General features: G+C 32.4%; 2 protein-coding genes across 2 annotated transcripts; both read right to left on the reverse strand.

Annotated features, from left to right (window-relative positions):
• Nucleotides 1–2,453: 2,453 nt before the first annotated feature.
• Nucleotides 2,454–5,286, reverse strand: LOC107949506 (1-aminocyclopropane-1-carboxylate synthase). Its single transcript, XM_016884168.2, has 4 exons — nt 5,002–5,286; nt 4,787–4,918; nt 4,538–4,698; nt 2,454–3,853 (listed from the first exon to the last, which is right to left on the reverse strand). Exons 1-4 carry the CDS (start codon nt 5,146–5,148, stop codon nt 2,851–2,853), a joined length of 1,443 nt encoding a protein of 480 aa, XP_016739657.1. The 5' UTR covers nt 5,149–5,286; the 3' UTR covers nt 2,454–2,850.
• Nucleotides 5,287–11,768: 6,482 nt separating this feature from the next.
• On the reverse strand, nt 11,769–18,343 carry LOC107949505 (2-C-methyl-D-erythritol 2,4-cyclodiphosphate synthase, chloroplastic). The gene is made up of 3 exons (XM_016884167.2): nt 17,884–18,343; nt 17,627–17,757; nt 11,769–12,196 (listed from the first exon to the last, which is right to left on the reverse strand). The coding sequence occupies exons 1-3, from the start codon at nt 18,230–18,232 to the stop codon at nt 11,963–11,965; spliced, it is 714 nt and encodes a 237-aa protein (XP_016739656.1). The 5' UTR covers nt 18,233–18,343; the 3' UTR covers nt 11,769–11,962.
• Nucleotides 18,344–18,659: the final 316 nt, after the last annotated feature.

An 18,659-nucleotide genomic window follows, 5' to 3' on the forward strand; every position in this document is an offset into this window, starting at 1 on the left:
TCAATTTAATCCATAATTCATATTTATGCAAAATTATGAATTTGCCCCTAACATTTTAACTTTTCACAATTTAGTCCTTAAGCTCATAACTTGAAATCTAACCATTTTAACTTAAATCCAACTTAACCAATGTCACAAGAGACCTTGAAACAAACCATTATTATCTACAATTCAAAATAGAACCCTTAGATTTATACTTTTAACAATTTAATCCCTAATTACAAAATTCAACAAAAATCACTTAACAAAACATGTTGATTTTACAACAAGGATTCATAATCTATCAACTAACATAAAAAATCATTCAAAAAAATCCATGGAAAGTCCCTCAATCTTTGAAAATTTTTCAAATTAACCCCTGGGCTAGCTAGGTTAAGCTAAAACGATCACAAAAACATAAAAATCATTAAAAACGAGACCGAAATCACATACCATGCAAACACTTGAACTAGCGGAATCTTCAAAGCTCAAAAATGGCTATTTCTTCCTTTAATTTCAGTGGAGAAAACCATTAGGGAAGATGATACCAAATTTTGCCTTATTTTAGTTTAAGTTAATTTATTAAATTACCATTTTAACCTTAGTTATTAACTTTAAAATCAACCAAAACATGTCCATATTTGTCCACTAAAATTAAGGATGGTATAATTACTAACTAAATCCTTTAGATTTCCTTTCCATAACCATTTGACCCCTTTAACTAATAGAACTCAACTTTTACACCTTTTACGATTTAGTCATTTTCACCTAATTAACCAATTAAACTTCAAAATTTCTTAACAAAATTTTAATACGACCTTAATAAAATCCTGTAGACATTAAATAAAAATTAAAATAATAATTCACTCGTCGAAATTGTGGTCCCAAAACCACTATTTGCGACACTACTAAAAACGAGCTGTTACAAATATTTAACATTTTAAACTTTGAAACAAATTAATAAAATTATAAAAATGTGGAAAAATCAATTTAGAGATTTTGAAATTGTTTATAAACAATTCATAGGTGTTCGGAGGTTTTAAGGACCAAGAACAAGCTTATGGGAGCTCAAAACACTGTTGCTTTTTGGCCTACTAACTTCAAAGGTTCCAATATTGACTTATCCTCCTGCTTTATAGTTTTTTTAGCTATTGACTTTAAAGGTTCCGGTACTTTTAATATAAGTTTTGGAACCTGAGCTCCTAGGACCAAATTTTGGTTACTGACTTGCAAAGCTTTGATACTTATAACCAATGGTTTGTACCATTGATGTAGGGGACCAAAATTCTCATTGAAAAGCTCTTTTGAAGGATGCCAAACTCCTCCAAATCATACTATCACATAAGATAAATATGGGCTCAATATAGGATCAAGAACTCAACTCAAATCGTGCATTTCTTCCTAGTTTCATCAACACATCAACATAATTTCAAGATAAAATCTCAACAGCAAGGGGGAGAATAACATACATGCCAATATTACTTACAACATCATTTAAGGTTCAAGGTCACCAAATTAATGTCTCAAAATAAGATCAATGCAACATCCATTCATCGAACCCAAGAAACATGAAACTAATATATATGCATACTAATTGGACTCACTAGTACATGTCACTATGAGCCAACTACACAAAAGTTTCATACTCTTGTAACTGAGCAATGGTGTGAGGTGGTGATCTACAAGGTGAGCCAAGCTTCAAAATCAACTCAAACTTATATACAAAGCAAACATTGCAGTAAGCACGAGCTTAGTAAGCTTCATGAAATAAAATATACTCACCCTTAATCAAAATTTAACCATAAGAATTGTAATGATTATATTGGCTATATTATTTGATAAACTTGATATAGAATAGAAAAGTTTCTTTTTTGTTGTTACATATCCAGTAGAGAATTCACTCAAAAATACCATTTCAATTGTTTAAATCACATAAATACAATCATTTTTTAGAATTATCCATTTTTATATTTGTATGCTTTTTTATAACCCTAGCAAACTATGGTTTGGACACTCAAAAGTCCATCCCGCTAACTCCAACATATATTGCACTAAAAGTGCTTCAACCCAAACACCAACATATAAGGCTAAAAACATACCGTAGTACTATGTCATAAGGCAACGTATCATATTTCTATTCAATGATAAATCTCTGCTGAAGAAAAGCAGAATTAAATGGCATGTCATATGTGTCCTAGCTATTCCACTAAGTTTCAAGGGCATTTCATATTCTTAAACATCTTAAACATTAGTAATTTCATAAATTAAGAGGTCATGTTCATACATTTTATGTAAATACACATATAATTGTTTCTAATATGGCACAGTGAATCTCATGTGAATTAGTATACATACCTCACCATACATATAAAATGTCTAACAATTACTTACTAGATTTATTAAACGTCAGCTTTTAATGGCAATGGTAATAGTTACTTAATTTATTGAATGTTACTATCAACTTAGTAGAAAAATTGAATACAAGAGATAATCCTTTATTCAATCACTGAATGGGGTTTAGGGTTAAAAATTCGGAACTAATATTTTTTTTTGTTACAAAGCCCTAATAAACAATACAAACAACCAACAATGACATACTTGTGTACGAGAGCAGTGCTCTACCAACATTTAACTTCCCTCACATTACACTTTATGAATGTAAGGAAAGACAAAAAAAGGAAATACAATAGTTGATGCATGAATCCATGGAGTCCCCCATGCGATGGAGAGCTTCCACCAAAAGGATGATAGTGTATGAGGTAACTCCATGAAAAGAATGCATATCATATTCTCTATTTTTTTTTACAAATTAATTAAAAAACACGAATAAAATAAACTATCCTTTTCTCCGTTAATGTCGAAAACCGATTTTCAAGTCCTGGCTCGAACGAGGGGTGATTGAGGTAACGGAGAATGTGGTGACATAATGCCAGCAGGTGACATGAAATCATCCATTCTTCGTGATAAGCTACGTGATAAGCTGAGTTTAAGGCTGCTTCGTCTGCATAACTTGCGAGGAACTATGGACTCATTGTTCTTAAGGATAAAGCTTCTAATCCTCGATAAAGCAACTTCCATGGTGTTATCCTCCATATTAGCAAAACAAACCCTAAACCAACCAGGTTCATGACAATGAAAGGACGACCCTGGTGAAACATTAAGCTTAACTTCATTGATTATCACTCGCCACAAATCCATTTCAGCATCGAACGTCTTCTCTTTAAGAAGTTTACGAAGGTCCATCCATATAAACAACCCACCATTACTCTTCAATGAACCAATACCAACTTGTGAAAGACTCCATGTGAAATACATGTGCCTTTTGAACAACTGTTCTTTGCTTTCCATGATGAAATTATGAAGGAAATCATCATCGTTCAACATGGTAGCAATTAAATGCTGTGTTTGTGATGAAACCAAGCCATAACTTGACATTTTACGAGCACAATTCACCACTGCATCATTGTATGAATATACAATGCCAACTCTAAAACCAGGGAACCCCACGTCTTTAGAAAGACTGTAAACAATGTGGATTAAATCATGGTTGCATTCAACTTCTTGTATGACCTCTGAAATACTGACGAATTCAGGGTCTTTGAAGACCGTGGCGGCATAAATTTCGTCACCTATTAGGTGAATGTTCTTTTCGTTTATAAACTTCACGATGCTCTTTAATGTCTCTCGATCCATTATAGTTCCTAATGGATTTGATGGATTTGTTATGAGTAAACCCTTGACTTTAAGGTTAGCTTCTTGAGCTTTTTCATATGCAGCTTCCATGGCGGTCCTAGTGATTTGGAAATTATGTGAACTTTCACAAATCACTGGTACAAGTTCAACTCCTGTTCTCCACCTTAAGTCACGATCAAATCTGCAAAATTATTAAACCCGAAAAAACTTAAATTGAATCAACCTAAAACCGACCCTACTTGTCCTATACATACAGCTGTTATGATGAAGAGTTAGGTATAAAGAAGAAATGAAGATGATGATGACTACTCAACTTTCCGTTAGTGTCCCACTAAGGATGATGAACCCTCATATTTATGATAAATCTTCTTATTTATTTTCAATTTTCACTTTTTACCTACCAAGTTCCATCAATAATACAAAGATGGGCCATGAACTTTAAAGGGTTTTAACATCAAAAGAAAGGGTACAAGGCTGCTTTCAAAGTAAGGGACGTGTGGGCATGGTGAATTTTACCCAGATTTCAATTTCCATCCCTCCCTATGAACAAAGCCTAGGCGGCGATGTTGCCACAATTGACTTTACTGCTAAGTTGACTAAGTTTTCATTAAACTAATCTTAAGTCATAATTTAACACTTAATTAACAAATTCCTTCCTTCATTTCTCTTGACTTCACATATGTAGGTTGGTTTGGGGACAAAAGGTCAGTGTTGGTCATTGAAAATTCCAATTTGAGCTCTTTCTATACACCTAATTTCCATTCTCTACCCGGTATTACAGGAACTGTATGTTATTGAATGTATCAACTTAACCTCCCATATATATGTTAAAAGAAAAACCCAAAAAAGAATTTGATGAATTTACCCTGGATAATATGGAGTAGGAACCAATAATGCTTCACCAGGATCAGCCAAGCAAAAAGCCACCATTTCATGAGCACCAGTTGCTCCACCACTCATAACAATACGGTCTGGGTCAAATTTCACTCTATCTCCCCTCACTTTCCCCATAAATTTGGCAACAGCCTGTTGTAATAACATACACAAAGTATTGATTAATTACCATGTAATTAAAGAAACAAAAGAGAAACTCTGTTATTTTGCGTTGCCATACTTGTCTGAACTCAGGCATCCCATGATAATCCTGGAAAAGTGCAGTCTCTTTGAACCTGTTTACACCTTCTGCAGTACAAAGGGAAGCCTCTGGGTGTTCCATTAGCCACTTTTTGATGAATTCAAAACAAAGCTGGTAAACATTAACGCCATTAAAATCAATCAAAATTCTCAGTTTTTCTAAATAAAAAAAATACTGGGAAATGAAATACGTACCTGATTTTCAGCTAGACCCATTTGAATAACACCATCAGGTCTATCAATAGGGTGAAAAGGATTGGTTTCATATGCTTTCCATCCATCAAAATAAGGTGAGTTTTCACCATGACCATTACCAGTAGCAATCTTTGACATGGAAACCATTTTTTGTGAACTACAAAGAATCAACTAAAACAAAAAATGAAACAAGTAACTACAGAAAAATTAGCTTTTTTTGAACGAGAAAGAATTTTGATTATATTAGTTGAATTGGGTGATGAGCTTGTAGGTTATTTGTCCGCCTATTTATAGAGCGTTATTTCATAGAGTATTAATGTCTATGGTGAGTGGGGTCTACAAAAAGTTTGAAAGTTCCATGAAAGAGAAAAGAAGTATACCTGGAGTCACTCGGTCACGAAGGCTCGCCCGAAATGTAAGATGGTTTTGGTAAAAATATATGTTTAAAAAATAAACTTAGATAAAAAAATAAAGTCCGTTTAAAAAACGGGTAAGGCTTCAGGTAAAATATTTTTTCCCGGGCCTGATCCAGCCCAAATTCACTAAAGGATAATTTTTTTTTGTTTTTTAATATTATTTTCTTATTGTTTTCTCTCTATTTTGCTACCATTTTACTATCATGTTGCTACTATTTTGTTATTATTGTTTGGATATTGTATAAAATTTATTTTATTGTTAATTTTGTTATTATTTTAAAGACATTTGTTAATTTTGTTATTATTTTAGAGGCATTTGCTTGTTAAGTTGCATCTATCTTAGTGTTATTTAAGTATACATATTTTTTAAAATTTATTTTCAATTTGTTGGGAAATATTTATTTTGATGTTTTTAGTATTTTTGATGTATTATATATTTTAAAATTATATAAAAATTAATATAAAAATTAATATGGGCGGGCCGGGTCAGCCCGGATTTTAACATTTTTATCTGGGCCGGTTTGGGTAAAATTTTAAGTCTATTTTTCGGGCTAGGCCCGGGCTCGGGCCTAAATTTTTAGTTGAGCCTGGCCCGGCCCATGCACACCTCTAGAAGGAAGAAGATGAAGGACAAATATATAGGTTAATTTTGTTATTAAAATTTTCAAATATTAAAATTTCAATCCTCTCCAAATGATAATTGTTAAATTCATTAAGTTATGTTATTTTCGAAATCTGATGCGGCAAATATATTATCATATGTGTAATGTTATGTCAGCTTGTTATTTTCACATAATACTCACTAAAAATCCAATTAATGTGACTAACGACTATCTTTAGCTTCAAGACTGAAGAGTACAGAGACTTAGAATGATCCAATTAGAGAATATGGATAAATCTATAATTGTACGCATAGTATAGGACTAATAATTCAGTTTAACCAAACCGATTTAACTGTTATTGTTTGGATCAGAATTAAAATTTCAAAATTCAAAATGTAAGGGACTAAAATGGACAAATTCAAAAGTACAGTGATTAAAATTGATCAAATTAAAGTATAGAAACTAAATTCACAACTTTCATAAAGTATAGGGACAAGTAGTAGACTTTATCCTATATATGTTTGACAGGTTTCTCTTTTAGGAATTTGGTGACCATTAAATTTGATATTGGAAATTTAGAAAAAAAGAATTGAAGGTGGAAGCCTCTTCTATTCTATTCTACTCCTATTAGGAATTACGACCAAAGAAATTAACATCACCGCAACATAATGGATGACAGATGTGAAGATTCAATCATGATTTAGTTGAATAAATAAATGAGGTTGAGAAATTCTTAGGCTTAACTATAGTAAAAGTATTGTACATGTCCCTATATTCTTAAAATGAGTATGGAGATGTTTGTACCTTTGACAAAAACAACCAAACCAGTAAAATATTATTAATATTTTAAATTTTAATTAAATGATGTATGCAAATTGAATTAAATAAAATTGTTCTAATTTTAAAATTAATCACACATCATTTGATTATTTTTAAACTATATAATTTTAAACGTATACAGTAAAATTTTCACTCATTTTAAAAGTAAATCAAAATGCACTTTGTGGTATTATTCAAGTACATGTACAACATTTTTAAGATTTAAATTCAAATTTAATCATATTTAAATTTGATTATGATTGTAAGATGAAAGCAAAATTAAGTGTTATTTATTTATAAGTCTAATTTGATTGAGTTAGTATTATGAGTTAATTAAATACCAATTTAGTTGAGAAAAGACGAAAATATTCTCAGAAAAAATTATATTATTTTAAGGATATTTTTATCATTTTATATAGAAAATTACACATATAATAAGATATAAATTTGTGCCTCTTTAATATATGATAGTTAAATTTTAGCATTAAACCAAAGTCTCATTTATTATTTATATATATATTATTGTAAATATATTTGTTACATAAGTTTGATTTTCACTTGCATTGTGAGTGTGCCATAATTTAATATAGATGATGCTATTAATTGAGTTGATGTCACAATTCAATTCAATAATTAGTTTTTTAATATAAAACTTTTTTTTCACTAACATGATAACTTTTTAACATGCTAAAAAAAATGACAATAACATGATAAATAATCGAAGTACATTTATTATTTTTAATCTAATGTATTTATCTATTTAATTTCCTTTTACTCACAATTTAAACTATTTTTTTATTTTAATTGCATACTTATTATTATTTTCAATTCATACGTTCTATTATTTATTATATTTTATTTGTAAACTTATATATATTCTAATTACATAATTTCCAATCATATTTTTAGTTATAGAAAGAAAGACAACAGTATTGCCTATCCATTAAATTCAATTTACTACAAACATTTATTGGGTTTTCTCATGTTATTTTTGACTTTATATGCACACAGCTCAACCAACATTTTCCACTTCCACAATTTACTTTATTCATTGTGGATTCCAAAATCTTCAAAACCAGGTACGCACACACACGTTACTATGTGTAGGTACACTTTACATACCTCACTTAATCAATATTAAATTACCAATAATTCCAAATCATTTTATATGATAACTTTCATTAATTTAAATCATACGCGATATAAATAACTTCAAAATTTCAACCATCCCATGTGATGGTATAGTTAAAAACCTTTCATATTTTTACTCTTACCCTTCCGGCCATCCCCTTTTAGCTATTCCATGTGCATATATGATAAGCATGGATTCAAGGGACTAAAAAGAAAATTAGTGGGTTTAGTGGAGTGGACACCTGCAATTAGCAAATACCGACATAAGGCAACCGATGATCCACTGTGTCCGTAAGCTAAATACATGATCGCCGACAATTAAATTAATTAGTAAATGAGTGACCGACATGATTTGGACAATTTAGGAGGACTGGAAACATCAAAAAAAAATCCCTTTATGTCAAAAGTGGCAGAAGCTGAATCAGATTCAGTACAATGTCACAATCTTGCTTATCTGCTACTTGTAATAATTTTATGGCCCCTTCTTCTACAGAATAATTCAACTCTGTGTGGTCTAATTTTATTATTAGTACATGTATAATATTGTATATAAATTGCAAGTTTTAGTTTATTCTACTTTGATTTAGTTTCAAATTTTGAAATTTCAAACATCACTCAAACGGTAGTACCAATTAAATTTGTCAAGTCAAATTTTGTTATTATGCATTTAGTTACATTTATTCTTTAATTTGATCATTTCTAGTATCTATATTTTTTAATATTTGAAATTTTAATCCTAAAATAAAATTGTAGCTATCAAATTCGTTACCTAGTATAACTTTGATTTTTTTGTTGTTGTAAGTATTATGTAGCAATAGCTAGCGGGCATAAAATTAAACATGTGATAAGATAATTTTGGTATAAGATTTTGAAAATAAAAAATTTAAATTAGCATATTACTATTTAGATAAAATTGAAAATTTAAAATTCGAAAAATATAAACACCAAAATTTATTTAATAAAAGTATAATAACTAAATTTATGTATTAAGATTAAAAACAAAATTTGATTTCTTACAAAATATAACCGTTATTACATGAATTTTTATTTGTCTTTCATGATATATCACTTTAAAAATCGTTATCTCAAAATTTAAAAATGTTTTTTTTTATATGTTATCCCTACGAGAAGCAAAGCAAACAGGCAAACCGTGGAATCAATTTGACTTTTATTTTCGTTTTTTTTAATGATTTTATTTCTTGATTGTCATTTTTAGTACAGTTGGAATACACACAACTACACAATAATGTGTTTTTTTCCTTTTCGGAAAGCAACTATGCAATAATGTTATTTTTATAGCTATACATCCCTTTTGTTTGATACATAAATCTTTTATTTTATTCAAGAGTTTTTGGTATTACAACCAGCTAATGAACATAATTCTGTCTGCTAGGTTGATTGATTAATAGCTCATTCATTTTGAACCCAAAGTATATTTCTATCACTTTTATAAAATAATTTTTACACATTTTTTTTTGTAAAAAAGGTTAATAATATAGCAATTTATCCACTTATTTTTTTTCCTATTTTGATCACTAAATTTAGTTTAATGACGTGACACACCGAGATTGTATCATATTATCATTTTAAAAGAATTTTGTTGTCAAATTCAAGTACCAAAAATGACAAATATATATTTATATATATACTAAAATAGATATAATTACTAAGTTTAGAGGGTAAAAGTTATATAAACCATTTATAAAAGGGTAAACTACAAAAATAGTCACTTTTGTTTGTCTCAGATTAGATTTTAGTCACTTATGTTTGAAATGTTACATTTTAGTCACTTACGTTATTGTTTTGTTATGAAGTGGTCACTTTGCCGTTAAGCTCCGTTACCTTCCTAATGGTGATCTACGTGGTAGTCCAAATGGATTTTAAATGTCAACTTGGATGTCCTACGTGGCAATCCAAATTAAATTTATTTAATGAAATACCTATTTTCATCCCAATAACTGGACATCCAAGTTCACATTTAAAACTCATTTGGACTGCCACATAGGACTGCCGTTAGGGAGGTAACGGAGCTTAATGGTAGAGTAACCAATTCATAGCAAAACGATAACGTAAGTGACCAAAGTGTAACATTTCAAACATAAATGACTAAAATGTAATCTGAGAAAAAAAAGTGACTATTTTTGTAGTTTACCTTTTATAAAATAATTTCTTCATGCATTTAAGACCCATTTCCTACAATTTTCTAACCTAACCCAACCCTGTGGTTGAAATTTCAAAGGAGTTGAATGGAGTAGTCTTCAAGGTCTCTTTAGCTAAAACAAATATTTGAGTACTTATTCTTTTACTTTCAAGTTTCTCCAACTGCTGCCATTGAATTCTCTAAATATAAAAAATTGAAAACAACATTACGTTTCTTAAATGTTTATGTTTTGGTCTTCGGATGCTCAAATTTTACACATTACCTTTCAATTTAGATTTTTAAAATTGTAGATTTGGAATATATGATTTCTAGTGAATTTAAAATTATATGTTTGGAAAATAAATTATTTTAAATTTATTGTTTGAATAATTAAAAATTAGATTGAATTTCAATTAATTTAAGCTTATAAATAATCTTTGTTACTATTCATAACGAAAAATACAATACCAACAACTATAACACCTCTATCATCATTTATGAACCTCTCAATTAAAATCTTTTCGAATAATTCAAATGTTTAACTTTGATTACACTATTCATAATCAATAATACATGAGCAAGAACCATTAGTATTCAATTTTTTTTTTTTGAATCAAGATATTCTTCATATCTCATTTTATAGTTTATAGATATCTTTCGAGGTTTAAAACTATATTTTCTAATAATATTGTCTTTAAAGCTCAAATAATAAAATATTTATTTGACAGAATGAGCTTGGCTACAAATGATCATATCACCAAAATAACATACATAATTTTTTTAAAATTAATTTTTAATTTAATTATATAATAGTAAAAAACCGGATAGATATATTTATAATTCATGAACCTTTTTTTTTTGAATTTTTTTCCATAATTTTCATTAATTAAATTGATGCTTGACCGACTGTTTTACATAGTCTAATTGTTGATTTAGTTCGCAAATATTTTGAGTTTTTTTTTTCCAAGTTAGTGGGATATGTCTGTTCTACAAGGAAAAACATGTGATGAAATCGAAATAAAAACAAGACATAGATATGCTAGGTGGCCGGGGGTTCTAACTAGGTCTCAATTTCACACACATTGTCAGCCTTAGAGGAGGCTTAAGGTGGAGGGAGTGGAGATAATGGTCAGAGAAGTGATGAGTTTAAAACTTTGAAGCCTTCAATGGTGTCCCATTTTCCACCCCCACTTGGTTCTTTAAAGTCAAAACCTTTGATTCCTCCTTAATGAGTTGAGTTCAAAAGCCTCTTCTGCCACAACTACACATTGGACATTTGAAAAATCTCTTAAAAGCCATGACTTTGAAATGGTCTAGGCAATTTATTGCTGTGGATACCACTCAATAATACAAAAATAATTCTATAGTGATAAATGAATTACGTTATTTCGATTAAAAAAAATGGGTAGAAAGAGTTCTAAAATTGATGATTGATGTATGGTAACATGATGTGAACCCAAAAGAGATAAGTTTTTACATGCAGCAAATAATATTTGAAAAACAGTGAACTTAAAAAAAAAAGAAGAAGAAAACATTGATGAAATAATCATGTGAAATTCATGGTGTTCATGTATTTGATGATTTAATGTAGACTTGAGAATGATTCAAAATTCAAATGAAGGAACAGGTGGAAGTTGAACACGTGAAAGGCAGTAAAAGTAGGAATTGAACACATGGAATTTTAAAATAAATTTATCTTTGTAATGTTGAGTCGTTGACAAACTTTCATAGACCAATGACCGATTTGGAAACTGTGGCCGGTCGAAACATATAATTATTGCTCAAGTTCGGATCCAACTGAATACAGGGAGTTGTCTATGACAGTAAACAACAATGCTATACGATACCAGTATTTACTTCCTCATGAGTAAGACCACAGTGTGTGCTGCAATACTTCGATTCTCACCAAGGCTGTCAACCTTCTCGTGAGTCTTGGCTTTAAGATTGACGACAGATGGGTCGGCACCTAGAAGCTCAGACAAATTGGCTTTGATAACTCCCTTGTGTGGACTCAGTTTCGGTCTTTGAAGAATTAAGGTGGCATCTAGGTTTCCAATCTCGTAACCTGCCTCATGCATGAGTCTCACCTGAAAAGAACAATGTCACGGAAGATAAGCATGGTTAATATAAAGAGTCTGAAATGCTAAAATTGAGTATATATTCCTAAAATAGATGATATAAACAATGATGGCCTGCCTAGCATGACCAACTTAGGCAGTGAAAGAAAAAAGGAAAAACAGAGAAGCTCTTCAATTCATTTTAGTTTGCAGATAGTAAGGGTTTCTTTCAGATTTTAGCTAGCATAATGATATGTATGAACTTAAGCAGGGAGTCCTTCAAAAGATATACATTGCTAAAATACTAATAGTGGAAATCTGTAAAACTAAAATAGTTTTATATTAGTTTAAGTGGAGTGGATCATTCTTCTAGTTATTGAGAGATTTATTTACATCAATATAAAACAAAACTAGTGTTACAGGCTTTCATATCTTTCTATACGACTAATATTTAAAAATCCAACTACTGAATTTATTAATATAATCATACTTTTATGCACATAAAGTTTTGAATCAATCCAATACCTCTATCATATCGGTCAAGAATACTGTTTTTATCAATTCGTATTTAGCAGTTGAAAGTTTTTACATCAAAGAAATATTTAAACATTTTCAATTTACTAAAACTTAAATGCATGATCTACATGAATAGAATATAAAATATGACAACTGGATTATAAAAATATTAATCACACAAAATGCTACAGAAGGGTGAAACTATTTTAGTTTCATGCTAGTGTAAATGGATCCTTGCTCTTAACTATTTACTACTACGATCTAAAATCTAAATCAGCAGAAGGGGAACAAATGTCTATTTATTGAATCAAATCAGTTAATGGATCATCTACATCTATATTTCAACACTATCATGGTTATCAGTACACCCCCGCTTTATAATTTGTTTAACCTTGCTAATTTGTTAATCCTTCTTGCTTATGCCGGTCAACTTAAAGAGAGGACTATCCTACCAATATAAGGGCAATCAAACATTAGTTGAACTTTTAGAATGCCAAATCAGTGAGAAGAAAGTAGAACTAAGAGTTGGGGAGCAGTGGCATTGGAGGAACACTTCGACAAGTTTGTTTCTTCACTGAACAATGCAGTATACATGTAGATTCAGATTCAAAAACAGTTCCTCCTCTATGCTATGCTTTATATAAAACCACATGCATAAGATGTATTAGCATTTCACTTTACAGTCAAGATTGACATCAGCATTTAACCATACCATGCATGATAGGTATATACAAATGTGTATGCATGCCATACTTTGATCGATATAAAATTGCTTCCATTTGCAACCACAAAAGAATTAGGCTGTTTTGATGAAAGGTTCTTTGCATCATGGTTGGTGAAGCCAACATCAAACAAAGTGTCATAGATTTCACATGACTCTGCAGTAAAGCAATATCATACTCGGTATATTCTCTTAGAAGCATCAAATTTTAGAAATTTATATTTTGTCTAAACTTTTAAGGCGCTTAATTTGGGGTTAAATCTCTGAGACATTGAGTGAACAAGGGTCAAACCTTTTCGAAACTACTCAATAAGGAGTTTTGCAAGCAATTGTGGTACACACACCACCCTTGTACTGGTATAACAAATTTAAGCAAACATGACTTTATTCAGTCTTATTCAACCTAAAATCCTCAAAGTTCCCAAAAAATTGGGAAACATTAAATCTGACAAAGAAAAACAGATTAATTTCCTTTTGAAACTGTTACAGTAGGAAACTAAAAACAAGGAAAAAAATAGAGTCAGTTAACTAGTAGTAGAACGCTGAATTTTGGTAACCACTGTTAATGAAAACGGTGCCTTTAAGTTTAAATGAAACGTTGAGTTTTAGCTTGGGAAAAGCTACAGCTGTCGTGTAACAGCTTTCCCAACAGATTTTGGTAACGGCCAATTCTTTCCTTTTTAGCGGTAAGGAAGGGAATGAGGCAGTTATGGAATTGGTTGAATGAAATTTTCCTCTTCTCTCTTCTTCTCTGTTTTCTCTTTTTTCTTTTCTTCCTCCAAAATTTTCCGTTTTCTCTGTAATAAGGTGCATCAAGGGTATCAGAGCCCGCCGATCCTCCATGGCTGGTGATGGGGTCACTACTCACTTACAAAAGGATGTCGGTCATCTTCAATAGGAGGTTGCCAAGCTTCAAGGCGAGTTGTTGCAGTGGGATGCCAAGCTGGACACTCGGTTGAAGGAACTTAAGGACGATTTCAGAGGGGAGCTACAGTCTAAGTTACAAAATCTGTTTGAGCAATACTTGGGCAATCCAACTCCTGCTGTGAGCAATGTGGCTGCTCAAGATAAAGGGAAAAGTATTTTGGCAGATGCTCCACCTAGTTTTCCTTCCAGGGACCCTTTGGATGCTCATCCTATGCTGGAACTGGGAAGTTCAGGAACTCCTTCGCGTTCAAGTCTTTTAGATTGGAATTCTCGGTCTCACAAGCTTGAATGCCCCAAGTTTGATGGCTTTGATTTTAGAGGATGGTGGTCCAAGTTAGAGCAGTACTTTGAGGCAGAAGGTGTGACAGATACTTCCAAGGTTAGGACTGTGATGCTTCATCTAAAAGGGAGAGCACTCGGTTGACACCATTTTTACACCCAAAAACAGGGAGGACTACATCTATTGAATCGGACCTGCTATGCACATAGCTTGAAAGAATGATTTGGATCCAGTTCGTTTCGAGATCCCATGACTGACCTGGTCTCCTTGAAGCAACATGGATCATTTAAGCAGTTCCATGATGCATTTGTAAGTCTTTTGAACCAGCTCCAATTGTCTGAATCATATGCTTTAAGTATTTCTACCAGTAATTTGAAGTTAGAGATTGGCCAATATCTACAGATGTTTAAGCCAAAGTCATTGGTAGAGGGCTTCCTAATTGCTAGACAAGTAGAGGGCATTCTCCTCAATTCCCATAAGAAGAGTCTTTTTATGAGTTTTGGTAATTCATCTCGACCCCTTAATGTACCACCTAGATCTTCTTCACTGGTTACACCGGTTCCTATTGCCAGTCCAATCCAAGCTTCTACTGGTTTCTTGTATTCACCCTACCTTCCATGTTTCTCAACTTAAGAAGCATATTGGAAAGACTCCAATCTACTTTACCAGTGGTAGGTGCTAATGGGGCTATGCTTAAGGAGCCTGCTCGCGTTCTAGAAAGACGTATGGTCAAGAGGGGCAACCAGACAGTCACTGAAGTGCTGGTGGAATGGACCAACACGTTTCCAGAAGATGCTGCCTGAGAGTCCCTACAACAGCTGCAGAGAAAATCTCCTACCTTTAATCTTTGAGGACAAGGATCTTTTGAAGGAGAGAGTATTTGTTACGGTAGGAAACTAAAACAAGGAAAAAAATAGTCAGTTAACTAGTAGCAGAACGCTACTTTTTGGTAACCACTGTGCGTTTAAATTTTAATGAAACGTTGAGTTTTAGCTTGGGAAAAGCTATAGCTGTTGTGTAACAACTTTCCGAACTGATTTTGGTAATGGCCAATTCTTTCTGTTTCAGCAGCTGGGAAGGGAATGAGGTAGTTATGGAATTGGTTGAATGAAATTTTCCTCTTCTCTCTTTTTTGTTCTCTCTTTTCTTTTCTTCTTTCGATCTTTTTTGTTTTCTCTGTAACGAGGTGCATCAATCCTAAAGCTAACTTAATATGTGAAAATCTTGGAGTTTCAAACTATCAGGTTTGCAAACATGTTTTGAGATTTGTTTGAAACCACCAAGTTCAAATAAGAGAAAGAAAAGAACATATACAGACTGTAGAGGACTCTTTTGTTAAGGTGAGGAGACATTACAAGCTAGGAAAATAAGATGCCGTGAAAAGATGGTGGAGATGAAGACCGGAGCAAACTTTGGAAAACAAGTGTGGCGGCAGCTCATGATGATGGAAGTGATAAACAGTCCAGGACAGTGAAGGTTGTGTGGTTGTAACAATAATAGAGAGAATACTCAAGTTTGCCAAAAGATCAAAAGCTCCTAAATGAAATGTTCGAGACTCTGTTTATAGGCCTTAGAAGGAAGTTATTAAGGAGCGGTTGTAGAGAGAAGTTGGAGTGAACGTGTTAAAGTAATGGGTAGTGGAATTGAGAGAAATTAGAAAATGTGCTTCTAAGAAATAAGGCAATTACAAAATTAGGTGGTAGTTATACTCACGTATTATTTCTGGTAAACAGAGTATTACTTGTATGTTCAGGGTCAAGTGTACATTCCGTTTAACCAGGAAAGGAAGCACTCATATTTCAGAGAAAGGTTAAGAAGTGTATTTCTTAACAATGCTCGTATTTTGAGCCTCCAAGACATCCCAATGGTGGAGCAACCCAAGAATCCTGCCAACCTTCCAAGGTTAGCTCCAAAGTGTTCCCACCATAATGCCGTTCCAAAAGTTAGTTGTTCCTAACATAATATCGTTCCCAAGGTTAGTTGTTCCTAAGATTACTTCCGCAGCTTTTTTAGCGTGGAAAGTTGTTCCCAAGGGGTGAATGATATTTCCTGCAACTACTATTGATAGAAGTGTTAGTAATAAAAGAACAAGCATCTACATAGACAAAAAAGGCATGGCATGGTTAAAATAAAAAAAATGTAGATCCTTTATTGTAAACAAAACTTAATTAGAAAATTCTCGGTAACTTTAAAGCTGAACTTGAAATAATTATATAGCAATGATACTTTTGAATGCTGAATCTTTCATATCTTATATCCCATTCAGCAAAACAATAGAATGATAAAAGAGAATTAAAAATCATTAAGGAATGAATTACTGATAAACAAGAAACCTTAATATGCAACAAACCAACCAAAATCCAACCAGTTTATACTTAAAGAAAACCAATTTATAAAAACGAAGTAAAAGGATTCAAGTTTTAAAGTCTAACATAGTCTGAACCCAAGACAACGGAATCACTCATGATTTCAGCTAGAAAAGGATACTTGAATTGCTTGGGCAAGGACGTACTAGTACTACCACCATCCATTCCAAGACAAACAGATTATTCAACTTCAACTATGTTAACCAAGACAGGATTGTTATAACTTCAAGTATTATATCAATTCCACAGTCTGTTCTTTATGGAGGTTTGGGAAGCTATTGTTGATTTGGGTTTTTTGGGAAGCTCTCAGATTTAATCCTCTCAAAAGACCAGCTTCGAACGTTTCACCCTTATTCACTCAGTGCCTCCAAGGTTTAGTCCCAAACCGAGCATTTAGCCTAACTTTAAAGTCAAAAATCATGTTTATAAGGAGCATCTGCATAGAGAATCACTTTGCAGGCTAGATGCATATCAGTTTATCACAATTCTAAAAGCTTAATCCCATTCAATAATAAATAAATTAGGCTATATTCTGAAGGAACATTCATCGCTTATCAAAGACTTTACATATCAAAGGCTCAAAGCATCCATTGGAAAATAAACACCCCAGGAAATTAAATAAATAGGATCTACATTAAAGAAATACTCACAGCTTCTTTAATGAAAACTGAAGATGGAGCTCCTTTCCACTTGGGATCAGAGTCTGGAAATATTTGCCCTATATCAGGTAGCCCTAAAGCTCCCAATATTGCATCCACAACACAATGAAGCAGTACATCTCCTACAACATATTAATCCCAAATGCAAAATTGTGGGAATTTTAAATAGAAATACAAATTCGAGATAAAAATGGGGAAGATGTTTATAAATTTAAACTACCCAAAAGTGTAGGGAATTAAAAAAATACCATCAGAATGAGCTTCACAGCCTCTATCATGAGGAATATCAATCCCACCAATGATCAAAGGGTAGCCAGGCTCCAAACGATGAAGGTCGAATCCATGACCCACTCTGAAAGGCAAAGACTTGGAAGGTTTGGTGGAGGAGATGGTTCCATCGACTGCAGTTGAAGTAGCAGCTGATGAAACTGAAGCTCGAAGTGTGAAAGATGAAGAAGAAGAAGAAGAAGAAACAAGGGTAGTATGACGTCGGGTGATTGAGATACGAGGATTTGGCAACAAACTGTACTTGTTTAAGACTGATCCGGAGGTGGGTCTTGCTGGAATCAGAGAACAACTGTAAAAGCGAGTGGCCATCGCGTCTATGCAGAGAAGGGGCTCTGTTTTTCGTGAACTTGGTTCGAATATCTTTGTTGACTCTGTTTTTTGGGTTTCGTTTTTGTGAACTTGCTTCGACTATCTTTGTTGACTCCGTTTTTTTGGGTTTCGTTTTTGTTTCTTTTTGAGTAGGGTTAATGTCACAGTTGGCCCCTGAACTTTCTTTCAATATGCAATGTGATACCTATAAAAAGGAATTGCCCAATTTAATACCCGTATTATTTTGTAACGACACGTAGCATTCATTTATTTGTTGCTGCCAACTCGGTGTGCAAATTAAACGTTTTGAGGCAAGTATCAAATTAGACATTTTGTTTGCATAGGTACCACATTGCATATTGAATGAAAGTTTAGGGGCTAACTGTGACATCAACCCTTTTGGGTATTTGTGGCCATAAGTTAGTGC

The sequence above is a fragment of the Gossypium hirsutum genome, chromosome D03 (assembly GCF_007990345.1).
Source record: "Gossypium hirsutum isolate 1008001.06 chromosome D03, Gossypium_hirsutum_v2.1, whole genome shotgun sequence".
NCBI classification, from domain to species: Eukaryota; Viridiplantae; Streptophyta; class Magnoliopsida; order Malvales; family Malvaceae; genus Gossypium; species Gossypium hirsutum.

Coding starts and splice junctions, on each gene's coding strand:
- LOC107949505 (XM_016884167.2), bottom strand. CDS start 18,232: ATGGCCACTCGCTTTTACAGTTGTTCTCTGATTCCAGCAAGACCCACC. Junction 17,758..17,883: donor CTGTGAAGCTCATTCTGATG/GTATTTTTTTAA, acceptor AATATGTTGTAG/GAGATGTACTGCTTCATTGT. Junction 12,197..17,626: donor CAGTTTTCATTAAAGAAGCT/GTGAGTATTTCT, acceptor TGTTCTTTTCAG/GTGAGACTCATGCATGAGGC.
- LOC107949506 (XM_016884168.2), bottom strand. CDS start 5,148: ATGGTTTCCATGTCAAAGATTGCTACTGGTAATGGTCATGGTGAAAAC. Junction 4,699..4,786: donor GGATGCCTGAGTTCAGACAA/GTATGGCAACGC, acceptor TTATTACAACAG/GCTGTTGCCAAATTTATGGG. Junction 3,854..4,537: donor CCTACTCCATATTATCCAGG/GTAAATTCATCA, acceptor ATAATTTTGCAG/ATTTGATCGTGACTTAAGGT.